Genomic DNA, 13,652 nt, shown 5'->3' with positions numbered 1-13,652 from the left:
CTTCATCGGGGTTCATTAGCTTTCATCACCCTTCATCGGGGTTCATTAGCCTTCATTAGCCTTCATCAGGGATCATTAACCTTCATTATAATATAACTGTTCTAAATCTCGCGTTCTGATTGGTTGTGAGTGCGTGCTTTATGAGAGAATACAGCACGCTCGCGTACTTTCAGTTACGACATTCATGTAATTGGTATTTTATAAAAGAAACAAAAACTTTACTTGCTGTGCTGTTTAGAGTTATAAAACACTTGGGGATTGGCAAATAACTCGAGAAGTGTCAAGAAGCACTCCGCTACGCTTCGTGCTTCTCCTAACACTTCTCTCGTGTTCTCCTAACCCCGCCGCGTGCTTCAGAACTGCACACAGCACGCGTGCGCGTTTTCTCTTTCTTCATCAGAGATTATTAGCCTTCATTTTCCTGGCACCAGGGCTCAATAGCCTTCATTAACCTTTATCAGGCTTCATTAGCCTTCATCGTATCAGGGTTCGCCCCTTCAACCTTTTTATACTGAATGTAGCTCCATGGATACACCACTAAACTTTGCTTTAATCATAGGAGGAGCTGAGATGAACAAATCCCTCGATTGTTCAGAGAGTACCGATAAAACAGAGTGACGCCAGATTTTGATGTGGATTTTAGGTCCTTGTCAGCCCTGATGGTGGATAGACGCTTATCTCTACATAATTCTTTGCGATATTACAGGCATTCTCTGTTACTGCACGCGCCCTTTTGACGCAAAAAGATTTATGCTCTCTTGGCGAAATCTATACTATAAAATCTATCTGTACTCGTGACTTTTGAATCACGCCAGATTCCTTTGTTCACAACTTAAGCCTCACATCGGTGCGAGTTTTGAGTCTATAGAGATGCACAACTAACTAGAAACAAAGTGCAAATGAAGGAAGCGGCTGTCATATTTAGAACTGGGATACAAATGTTTACGGAATTGAGATTATTATTTGAGGCTCTACAGGTATTTCAATCAGCTTTATTTAGGGTATGTTACTGCGTTATATAAAGTATTAGATTTCGAAGTTTTAAAAATATATATAATTATAAGAAAATGAATCTTTGACAAGAGACCAAAAGGCACAACTTTACTAACTAGGCTTGAAGTCATATTACTGGAAATCGAATAAATAGAGGATATTACATGGGCGCGCGGAGATACGAAATTTATCTTCGAGTGTTGAAAAGATCTCTCACAAGTGAGCGCAGCGAACGAGTGAGAGATTTTCAACACGAGAAGATAAATTTCGTATCTCCAAGCGCCCATGTAATATTCCGTTTATTATATAATTATCAATGAAGTATGTTTTGACTTTTTCAGGCAATTCTTTCCGTGTATTTTTGAATAGCCATCGCAATAGTGTTATTTTCACACGTGAAAATAACATGTTATTTTCACGTGTGAAGATATCAATTTTTCGAAATAGAGAAAAATAGATATTTCATTGGTAATTATATAATAAAACGATTTCTTTCCATTTTTTCAGAAGGACTAGGACTAACACTTCGAGACCAAAAAAAGCCAAAGTCCACTAAGAAAAGGTTCGTACACATGAACTAATTGTATTGGATCGTTGTCGTTTTTGCTGCAAAAAAGTTCCGATGGGAATTATATATTTCGAAACGCTTCCATACTAATCGTCGAAACTTCGTTAACTTTAAGGCGATCATATGAGCTTTAAGTACTTTTAATCCATTTTTTAAACAAACGTCTAATTTCGCCGAAAATGGGATGTATAAGAAAATGACATTACGTCACTGTGTTGCTATAGTAACTCCGATTGTGATAAATAGTATATCATTTGAAACTTGAATCTATCTCTAGACACGACATTATTATTTATTTGAAATTAACTTATTGACAAAAACGCATTTCCTGTTCACACTTCGAAGGTACGCGACAAAGAAAACCCAGTCGAGCCACCTTATAGCTCCGCTAAAAATAGTCTAAAAACACTCCTAGTGTGAAATTAGAAAGGTTGCCTCTCAAGCTTGAGACGATAATTAGTTTTCGCTTAGATTTACTGATTTTAGTTAACTCTATATTTCTTTTTAGTTGTATTTATATTTTTCGTGATAGTGACTGAATGGTTGAGAGAGTAAGTACAATTATTTATAAAGACATAAGCTTTAACATTAGTTTTGCGCATGGACTCCTCCCCCCAGGGGAGTTAGATGTTTCTATATAAAACACGTTGGCCTAGATCCTAAATTACACACAAACAAAGGTGTAAAGTTAAATTAGACGCCAAAAACTTCTCATTTTGCCAACTTGTCGTTCTCAGAGAACGTTCAAATTATAGGAGAGACGATACTGGCACTCCTTGTTAGTTCTCACAGTGTTATTCTGGCACAATAACGCGAAGAGGCGAGTGAAACTTGGACCAAGGAAAAAAGACTGTCGAGGAAAAAATGGCGGAGCTACTGATAACAGGAGGCACGGGTTACGTACCAGAAGACGGCATGGTAGCTACTCATTTATTTTCTAGCGATGGCCTTACTTATAGGTAATGTTCATATCTGTATTTAGCATCTTTTGAAACAAAAAAACTGAAAAGATGTTGAGTAGAAACGACCTCATCAGTTCTGTTCGTCTTGACGCTCTATTTGGTTCACACAGAGCAACACGTGGAGTTTCTCGACTGTTCGTTTAAAATTTTTTGCTTCCTTTGAATTTTAAGATTAATCGTAATGCTTGAGTATTTTTTGTAGGATTTTCTTTGTGTCTTTTCATGTTTTCTTGTGATTTTCGCGGCTGTTTTTGCGAGACTTCGCTTCTTTTTTTTTTTTTTTGCACGAAAAGAGTTTTTATCAAAAACCAGCTGCTTTTTTGCTGTTTTGAACTTTTGCTTTTTGTTTTGTAGCTTTGATACCGAAAATAATGTCGAACAGACTAAAACTACCTTTAAAATATATCTTTTCGTGACAGATAAGTGCTATTTGAGTCTTTTTGCTGATATTTCGATTATGATATTATGTATTATAATCTACTTAGTCTTGTTTGACCACCCCTCCCCTCCTAAAAAATGAAGAGTTGAGTAAAAAGTATAAGATTCATAGTTTTATCGTATCATACAGAAAATAAGCATCCTTTCTTTAAATAGTTTGATGGTAAGCGATAAAAATATCCATCCATCCATCCATTATTTCATTTATTCATTCATTCATCCATCCATTCATTCATTCATCTATTCACATTTTATAATCATAAAATATAAATATTTGTTTTTCCCCATTTTCACTTACAATTACTTTTCAAAGGATGCACTTTTTCCCATTTTTATTTTCTGTGTAAATTACTGTACAAAAATGTCTTTTTTTTTTTTTTTTTACTTTTTACTAGAAAACATATCTTAAATGATAGGAAATTTACGGGGTAAAAAGGAATTAAAGCTTAGACATTCAAAACTAAGCATTACAAAATTATTTTGTGAAACAATTAAAAGCAGTCTTGGAAATTTAATTAACGTTTCAGTTTCCAATGGTGACCCTAATTAGTTTTACAATTTAATTAATCAGTTTGCAGTAATGATATTTTCAAGAAATAAGCAGTGTAGTTGAGACTGATTAAAAAGTAGATAACTTTCTTTTTAGCAAAAAAGTGTCTCTGTTGGACTTTTAATTTTTTTTGTCTGCAGATACCATAGATTATTACCATGGCACCATATTGATGGAATTAGAGGATGCAAATAGATATCTAAAATTTCCTTCAATTTTTCAATTGTAAATCTTTTCCCTCTAGCTCCTGCTTAACCTCTCTGTTAAATTATTGATTTCCTGATTATCTTTAAGCTGGCATTATTTCACATCGTTAGTACAGCAGCTCATTATAAGTCTTGAGTTAAGCTAATTTACAATATGCTAGAACATTCTGTGGCTTAAGACATCTTTCTCAAAAAAATGTAAATTTTCTGTATTACTTGAAATAACATTTTGAAATAATTCTGTTAAATTCTTAATGCCACAGTGTGTCAATAGAAATGTCGTTAAGTGAGTTTATGATTTCTCATACTTTCAGTGATTTCATCATTCTTCCTGGATTCATTGATTTTCTGGCAAATGATGTGGTTAGTATTCATTGCGTTTAATTCTTTTTATCAAGTCTTATATCAATGTTACTTTATGAATATTCTCATTTATTATAATATAATATGAAGTGAAATATTATGCAGTGAAATTATCAACCTTAGGGCGTAAACTGATTGGTTTCAAATTAAGTCAAAGGTTTATTGTTATATTCTATAAAGTAAAGCTGAATTTCTGGAAACAATTTCCAGATAAATTTTGTCTATTGAAGCTGACATGTTAGTAGAGAAATTGATCTAAACTTGTTCTCGGCCCAAATTTTTGACCAAGAGCCCTTTTTCTACAATTTCTAAATCACTGCCGTGTTTCTTGATTAAAAACTCATTTACTCAGGGTTAGCCTCGAATTAGTGTCAAAATATCCACAAATACCATTGGTAAAGTAAAGAATGCTCAACTTTAACGATACAAACACTTTGAAATTCCACTCACCTTTACATAAGAACATGTGAATATTCTACACAAAATCGAGGCTACACTTGAGAAACAGAGCTTTCATAAAATTTATAAGTATCTTGAGCAAAAAGAAATCTTGCATATTTAGCACAGTATATTACAAATATTGATTTATTAGTATTGTTACATTATTACTTTTCATAGTTTTTATAATATTATATTTATTTATTGTATTACAATGCATGAGTTACTCAAAAAATTTCAATTCACTTTAGCTTCAAAGCACTCTGTCATTGTGAATGTAAATTTAAGTGCAAATGAAACACAGTCTTCTGGATTTTCTTAGATTCTGTCAATCTAAAACATATCCACAATATTATTCAAAGAAAAAAACGTAATAAAGATGTCATCATTTCCCCAGGACTTGACTTCACCCCTCACCAAGAAGATCACCCTGAAGACACCTTTAGTCAGCTCACCTATGGACACTGTCACTGGTAAGAAAACTATGAAATAGAAAGCTTTCACGATGGCCTCATTTGACTCCCACTACCAGAATCTCTTGCCCACTTTCTTTCGTTCAGTTAGTTAGCAAATTCACAAAGCATCCTGGTATAGTGGGAGTCAACTGACACCATGCAAAAACTGTTATAATGTATCAAAGACTTTGAAAGTTTTTTTGTAATTTTATCCTCCAAGGCAACTCTATAATTGTCTATTAGCCATTCTGAGGTTGAGGGGGAAAATGGATCAATTTGGTACTGCAGTGTATTGTGGAACTGTCTTAAGGGCCGGTTTAGAAGGTAAAATTTTCGCCTATAACTATCATATACAACACGCTCGCGCCATCCTACAACTCGAGTCGTAGCATGTAAATCAAGCCTACAACTCGCCTACGATAGACACGAGTGTGTTGTATATGGTAGTTGTAGGTGAAAATCGTACCATCTAAACCGGCCTTTAGAGGACATATTTTTAAGATGCCGTCCACTTTGTTCCCTTGAACAGTGTCACAGTGCACCGCAATGCAAACTTTATCCGTTTTTTTTCCTCAACATCAGAATTGCTTATACTGTGTACTACGTAATAATGCTAAGTCTGTTTGAAAATATTTAAATAAATAAATAAAACAGGATTCGTGTCTTAAATCTTTAAATGAGAACTTAAAGCTAGCATGTTTGATAATATTGATGTTGATGATGCTAATGATATTCATTGCTTGAAATTATATTCCTTCTATATATAGTTCTATGAAGACTTCCTAATATCTAATAACAGTCCAAATAACAGTCCTGAGGCATTCTATATTAGCGTATCGATGTTAAAGGATTATAGCTAAAGTTTCTAAATTATGCTCAATTATTCTTTCTTTCAGAATCAAAAATGGCAATTACGATGGCTGTAAGTATTTCAAAGAAAAAATGTTTCAAAGTGCTTGACAAAATAGCAGCATTTTCACCTTTAAATATTGCTTTGTCTAAAGAGCATTATTTAGTAAATGAATGAATGAATAAATAAGTGAATATTTTTACCTATGCAGTTAAACGGAGGTATTGGGATCCTTCATCACAACTGTTCTATTGAATTCCAAGCAAATGAAGTGAGGAAAGTCAAGAAATTCGAGCAAGGATTCATCACAGCTCCACTTGTTCTTAGTACTTTGCACACTGTTGGTGACGTGATAGAGGCCAAGGCCAAACATGGATTCTCTGGGATTCCAATCACTGGTATGTTTTAGCTTAGCTGTTCTACTTTTGTTTTTGAAATGTTCTTTTTTTATTTATAAAGATGTGTGGGTTATAGATTATGATGATGATTGTGGTGATACATGATGATGATATATATATGATGATGATACATGATGATAATACATGATGATGATACATGATGATACATGATGATGATACATGATGATGATACATGATGATGATACATGATGATGATACATGATGATGATACATGATGATACATGGTGATGATACATGATGACGATACATGATGATGATACATGATGATAATACATGATGATGATACATGATGATGATACATGGTGATGATACATGATGATGATACATGATGATGATACATGATGATGATACATGGTGATGATACATGATGATGATACATGGTGATGATACATGATGATACATGATGATGATACATGATGATGATACATGTTGATGATACATGATGATGATACATGATGATGATACATGATGATGATACATGATGATGATACATGGTGATGATACATGATGATGATACATGATGATGATACATGGTGATGATACATGATGATGATACATGATGATGATACATGATGATGATACATGATGATGATACATGATGATGATACATGATGATGATACATGATGATGATACATGGTGATGATACATGGTGATGATACATGATGACGATACATGATGATGATACATGATGATAATACATGATGATGATACATGATGATGATACATGATGATGATACATGATGACAATAATGATGATGATACATGATGAGGATGATACATGATGAGGATGATACATGATGATGATACATGATGACGATACATGATGACTATACATGATGATGATACATGATGAGGATGATACATGATGAGGATGATACATGATGATGATACATGATGATGATACATGATGACGATACATGATGACTATACATGATGATAATAAATGAGGATGATGGTGATGGTGATGCATGATGAGTTGAAGATGATATATCGTGATGATGATGCAAGATGATGATACATGATGATGATACATGATGATGATACATGATGATGATACTACATAATGATGATGATGATTTTGATGCATGATGGTATTGGGTCACTGACATCACTGGCTGATAATTTTGATAATGAATATTTTGTTTGCAGAGAATGGCCATATGGGTGGAGTGTTACTCGGCATTGTTACATCCAGAGACATAGATTTCCTTCTTGATATTGACCATAGCAAGCCACTGAAAGAGGTATCTTAGCATACACCACACTAGACTATGTCACTTAACATTACTTTACAGTCTACATCATGCACTATAGCATGCACAATGCTGCGCAACATACCCATACCACAGTATTCGCACCACATTCCAATTTACCATCTTATGACACATCATGATACTGTGTGCTACGAATGCAAAATCTCAAAGTTCCATCCCCATCATACCTAGCTATACTATAACCCATACCATAGCGTAGCACATCCTATCATAAACAGCCACAAGCCCAATTTTAATCCCTATGTTACCATGGTAATAACCACAGAATGACAAGCAAGTTAATGTGATCAACGCCTTTCAACGCGTTTCAATATGAAGCTGTCTTTCCAGTTAGGCGTCCTGCTGGCCATAAAACAAAAGCTTCACACTTCTCCCATTAATCCCCAGAAATATTCTAATAATGCAGATCTGAATGTGCCCAAACGCAATAAAATCGGGCTTGCAATTTGTTATGATTCTGCCTTATCATACCATGCCATCTATAACATAACATACCACTCCCTACCACCCATTCCCTGCATACCATTCCTTACCTTACTATACCATAAACCATACCATACCATAGCATAGCACACCCTATCCTGCCCTACCATACCATACCATCTATACCAAACCACTCCCTACCACCCATGCCCTACATACCATACTTTACCTTACTATACCATAAACCATACCATAACATAGCATAGCACACCCTATCCTACCCTACCATACCATGCCATCTATACCAAACCACTCCCTACCACCCATACCCTGCATACCAAATCTTACCTTACTATACCCTAAACCATACCATAACATAGAATAGCACACCCTATCCTGCCCTACCATACCATACCATCTATACCAAACCACTCCCTACCACCCATACCCTGCATACCATACCTTACCTTACTATATCCTAAACCATACCATAACATAGAATAGCACACCCTATCCTGACCTACCATACCATACCATCTATACCAAACCACTCCCCACCACCCATACCCTGCATACCAAATCTTACCAACCTAAAGTACTGTTTTTTCTCAAGCCTTTTGTAAGCCATGAAGCTAGAATCAATCCTCATAATTTGCTACGTTTTTACATCCTAGGTCATGACTCCTGTAGAAGACCTAATTGTGGCTAAATCAGGCATTACTCTAATAGAAGCTAACCAAATTTTGCAGCGCAGTAAGAAAGGTACCCATATTAAGGCCAGTGTATTTGGATGCCAAGAAAAAAATAATGGGATCCCTGTGTTGTAAAACACAGGTAGCCCAAGTTTTAGTGATATTGATGTCAGTAAAATATTAGTAATAGGTCGATATGGTTTGCTTGTAGGAAAACTACCAATCATCAATGAAAAGGGAGAACTGGTGTCTCTCATAGCAAGGACTGATTTAAAGAAGAACAGAGACTATCCACTGGCTTCAAAAGATAAGAACAAGCAGTTATTAGGTGCATACTGCATACTTTGTTTTGTCTTTAATGGGGAGAGTACGATGAGTAGGAGGGAGGATCGAATGGACAAAGTCAGTTAAAAGAAAGAAATACTGTACAAATCAGGCATTTTGGTCTAGCTTGGGTACTTCATATGCTGTTGTTTGTACCCAGTTAGACCAGAATATATCCTGTTTATCAAGACCTATTGTGAGGATATAATATATTGTGCCTAAAAGGCACATAGACCTTAGCTGAGATAGCAAACATGGTGCATTGTTGGCTAGCTTGAGTACAAACATCTTATGTTGACCATACTTTATTTAGTGTTGTGTGCACCCCATCTAGACCAGAACGCATTATGTTTATTAAGATTTATTGTGACATTATAGTATAGCTTGGTTTCAATCTAAGATATCTTTGATTGGTTACTTAATAGTGGGTGCAGCCATCGGCACAAGAGAAGAAGACAAACTACGGCTGGATGCACTTGTCAAGGCTGGTGTCGATGTGGTTGTAATAGATTCATCTCAGGGGAATTCCATATTTCAACTGGAGATGATAAGGTACTTGTAAAAAATAAGTTTTTATGTAAGTTGGTTTAGCATCGGACTGTTGTGTGGGATATTGTGGGTTCAGTTCCCCCAATAGAAAACACTCAGGGTCTTAGAATAACTCAGTGCCTTCACTCCATACTTTGAGTGTACACATAGAAAGAGCTCTATATAAATCATATGTAATAATCATAATCATGAATTATTTTTTAGACATATCAGAGAACGTTATCCTGACCTTCAGGTGGTTGGAGGCAATGTTGTCACAGCTGCACAGGCTAAAAACCTTATTGATTCTGGTGTTGATGCTCTGCGTGTCGGCATGGGAAGTGGCTCTATTTGTATTACTCAAGAAGTCATGGCAGTAGGAAGACCACAGGGTACAGCTGTATACAAGGTGGCAGAGTATGCTAGAAGATTTGGGGTGCCTGTGATTGCTGATGGGGGTATACAGACTGTCGGTCATATAACCAAAGCTCTGGCACTTGGTGCTTCTACAGGTGATTTGATAGAAGGATGATATGATGATGATACATGAAGATGATAAATGATGATGATACATGATGATGATACATGATGATGATACATGATGATGATACATGATGATGATACATGATGATGATGATACATGATGATGATACATGATGATGATGATACATGATGATGATACATGATGATGATACATGATGATGATGATACATGATGATAATACATGATGATGATACATGATGATGCTACATGATGATGATGCTACATGATTATAATGATACCTAATACATGTTTCCTTTCTGTTCTAGTGATGATGGGATCATTGTTAGCAGGTACCTCAGAAGCACCAGGAGAATACTTCTTTTCGGATGGTGTAAGACTGAAAAAATACAGAGGTACAGACAATATGACGCATGAATATAAAACGATACCGTTCTATCAAATATTCTATCAGTTTATTTTCATCATTTACTCTTGTTTCTCATGTTAGGTATGGGGTCACTCAGTGCAATGGAAAGTAACACAAATTCTGCTTCTAGATATTTCAGGTTAGTTTGAATACTGTAGTGTTTTGATTATCAAGTGCTGTAATGATAATAAGGAAAGCAAGGGTGGTGTGCTTTGAGGGTTCTTTTTTTCAAGTTCTCCAGTTTTCGTTCCTCAACTTCTAAATTGCAATTGGAGTTTTGGTGGACAAGAGGCTACTCTGTGGAAATGACGCTGCTAAATACTGTTCTTCTTCATTATTTATTTCTATAATAAATGAGAGAGTTGCGGTATGACATGAATCACCTGTACTTACCCCTCACATCATTACAATTTTTTTCTAGTGAGTTTGATAGAATCAAAGTAGCCCAGGGCGTGTCTGGTTCTGTCGTTGACAAAGGATCCATACACAAATTCATGCCATATCTTATCGCCGGCATTCAACATGGCTGCCAGGACTTGGGTGCTAAGAGCTTAACATCTTTAAGGTAAGAAATAGATATCTATGACTTTTCCTTTATGTGATTAATCGAAATACATTACTAAATAAATCCGTTTATGTGAACTAAGGCTCATTATTTTCCCATTTTGAAACCTCATCTATGATTTCCTAGAAGTGTCATCCATATTTATGTATCTCAAGTGTTACTCAAAAGACTGACACACAGATTAAGACTGTCAGTAAGGCCTAGGGCAAACGTTAAACTTTCCATGCACCGAACTCATTAAAAACAATGGATATCAGGTGATAATGAGGCGGCATTCTTTGATGTAATTAAGTTCGATGCATGGAAAGTTCAACGTTTGCCCTAGGCCTTACTAGTTGGGACTGGGTTGTTGTGCTGAATACAACAAATGAATAAGAAAGAAACTTCATTTTACTTGTTTAAAGTTTGTAACTGTGCTGATGATTCTGAACATCAGTCAGGACTTTCAGATTGCGTAGTTCCAGAAATTATTCATACCCCAAGGGGGGGTCAGAGAAAGAACAAAATTACAGAGTTTGTATGGAAGGAAATAATAATTGGAATTTCTCGGGGTAGAGGGGGATGGGGACCCTAAAAAAATTCCTCTGGGGGGAGGGGGGTATGGATAATTTCTGGAACTACAAATTAAAAAGGATTGCATTGGATCTATTTAGAAAAAGATAGCGAACTTGTATATTAAATCTTAATTTAAAATTCAAATATAAATTTTAATTTTAATCTGCAATACTCTTTGGACTAAAATTCCAGATCAATGATGTATTCTGGTGAACTGAAATTTGAAAGACGATCTGCTTCATCTCAAATAGAAGGAGGAGTGCATGGATTGCATTCGTAAGTACAGTCTCATCCTGTCAGGGCTAATATTGGCTGCTCATTGGCTGAGCATGATGACTTGCCACATTGGACTGATCAACTTACTAGCGACCAGCAATCCATTCCCATTTCATGTTTTTTTTAAATTTTCAATTCATTATCTCGTCCAAATATCCAACATTCTCAAGTCATCCTTTTCCATTTTTTACCCTTAGTCATTACATCATCAATTACCTTCTATTTCCCATTCTCTTTCATCTCATTCCCATTTCATTAATATCCCATTTTCACTTTCATTATAGGTATGAAAAAAGACTCTTTTAAAATCATGCCCTATAACAACACACATGTAAGAGGACCATTCAAACTTTCATTATTTTATAGATTATAACTATACTATATAATAGAATTCATTTCTGCAATATCTTTCCAAAAAATATAAATTCCTGTATTTAATCCAACTTGAAATTCTTATTTGTCCTATCAGAATTATTGGAGATTATATAATTGCGACATGCACCTAATTAAAAAAACATTGTCGGGTTCAAAAAAAGGTCATATCATCAAATCTAAGACCAAAGGGGAGCACGGAAAGACAAAATACCGCAGCCAAACAGCTCTCCAGCGTAAATCTTCGGGGAATGGCTTTGGCATGTCAACCTAAGTCGACTGACTTTGCTCTACTGTGCATTTTTACATGTCTATATGCAAATATAATACACATTTCGGAGTACCCAAAATCCTTTTTGGTCTTGGCTTCAATGATATGACCTTCTCGAACCCGACGTTAGGTGTATACTTATACAGTATAATACATACATGGACCATAAAAAATATATTCTAATAAATAGTAAATATAGCCTCTCGACATCATGCTGTACTCAAGTATTATTTCAGACTAATGTAAATGTTTTTATCGTCTTGGAAGGGTAATATTACCATTTATTATAAAGACTTTAGCGTTTTGCAGGCAAATATGTCAATTGTAATTTTTATACCTACTACATCCGGCACCTCAGTGACATATTTTCCACATTCTCAGTAGTGAAGACATCAATGACGTCTTTTCCAATGTTTTTGACAGGCTTTTGTTTGTGAATATGTCTATATAGTAAAAATAAAATTACACGGTGGCGTTAAGATATTACTTTATCTTGTCATGTTGGAAAATATTTCACCACTCAAAGACAAACTTCATATCTTCACTCCATGTAATATCATCTATTTACAGAATTGTCAGGGAAATTCTATTCAAATTTCAATATACAAATTCATTTGCCTAGTAGTCCTACCTGACTATAGCATATATTATACTAATATATTTTTTTTTGTATTCACTTCATGAAAAATGTCAGCCTAAAATCACAGCCGAACAACAAAGTTTGCTATCACACACTAACAAACAAAATTTAATAGTTTTTGTTTTATGGGTTAAATGTAAGTAAAATCAAGAAATGTAAGTAGAATCAAATGGATCTAAATTATTGTGAATATTTCGATTCTGAAATGAGTAAACAATCAAAGAAATAGTGCTTGCACCATATAATTCTATGAATTTAAAAATATCTATTAACCCATTAGTCTAGCGACATTTACATCGATGTGATCAGTCGTTAATTTCAGAAGCCATACTGTTTATTTCATTCTGATACGTGTACAATCAAAAGTTGATTGAATGTTAGTTTGTTTCTTATGTACCCCAGAGGATATTCTATGTATGTTAAATAATCATAATATTATGTTAAAAAAAACAATTCACAATAAAATATCATTAACGACTAGGTCTGGATTACAATCTCTTGGCAAAATATTCTGCTTTTTTTAATTGATTTATCTATCTTTTCAGATTCTACTCTTGCTTCTATAGTATTGGTTTAATA

At 34.8% G+C, this 13,652-nt stretch overlaps 1 protein-coding gene and 1 long non-coding RNA gene across 2 annotated transcripts; one reads left to right on the top strand and one right to left on the bottom strand.

Annotated features, from left to right (window-relative positions):
- Positions 1 to 2,198: 2,198 nt before the first annotated feature.
- Positions 2,199 to 13,553, top strand: LOC116305143 (inosine-5'-monophosphate dehydrogenase 1b). The gene is made up of 15 exons (XM_031714987.2): positions 2,199 to 2,520; positions 4,032 to 4,080; positions 4,916 to 4,991; positions 5,870 to 5,895; positions 6,035 to 6,221; positions 7,393 to 7,487; positions 8,615 to 8,702; positions 8,844 to 8,960; positions 9,382 to 9,508; positions 9,710 to 9,996; positions 10,294 to 10,380; positions 10,476 to 10,533; positions 10,816 to 10,959; positions 11,707 to 11,790; positions 12,075 to 13,553. The coding sequence occupies exons 1-15, from the start codon at positions 2,426 to 2,428 to the stop codon at positions 12,094 to 12,096; spliced, it is 1,542 nt and encodes a 513-aa protein (XP_031570847.1). The 5' UTR covers positions 2,199 to 2,425; the 3' UTR covers positions 12,097 to 13,553.
- LOC116305146 (uncharacterized) lies at positions 7,215 to 9,866 on the bottom strand. Its single transcript, XR_004198143.2, has 2 exons — positions 9,735 to 9,866; positions 7,215 to 9,494 (listed from the first exon to the last, which is right to left on the bottom strand). It is a non-coding gene; the product is annotated as an uncharacterized LOC116305146 (long non-coding RNA).
- Positions 13,554 to 13,652: the final 99 nt, after the last annotated feature.

This window comes from Actinia tenebrosa, unplaced genomic scaffold (genome assembly GCF_029948245.1).
Source record: "Actinia tenebrosa isolate PJP-AT-01 unplaced genomic scaffold, QUT_ActTen_1.0 PGA_scaffold0__85_contigs__length_37466705, whole genome shotgun sequence".
NCBI classification, from domain to species: domain Eukaryota; kingdom Metazoa; phylum Cnidaria; class Anthozoa; order Actiniaria; family Actiniidae; genus Actinia; species Actinia tenebrosa.
Note: the sequence above shows the minus strand (reverse complement) of the source record. Positions and strands in the feature narration are given on the sequence as shown.

Excerpts from the sequence above, each read along its gene's own strand:
- LOC116305143 (XM_031714987.2), top strand. The coding sequence starts at position 2,426 with ATGGCGGAGCTACTGATAACAGGAGGCACGGGTTACGTACCAGAAGAC. Across the intron at positions 4,992-5,869 it reads ACCTATGGACACTGTCACTG|AATCAAAAATGGCAATTACG; the intron begins GTAAGAAAACTA and ends TCTTTCTTTCAG. Across the intron at positions 10,960-11,706 it reads AAGAGCTTAACATCTTTAAG|ATCAATGATGTATTCTGGTG; the intron begins GTAAGAAATAGA and ends CTAAAATTCCAG.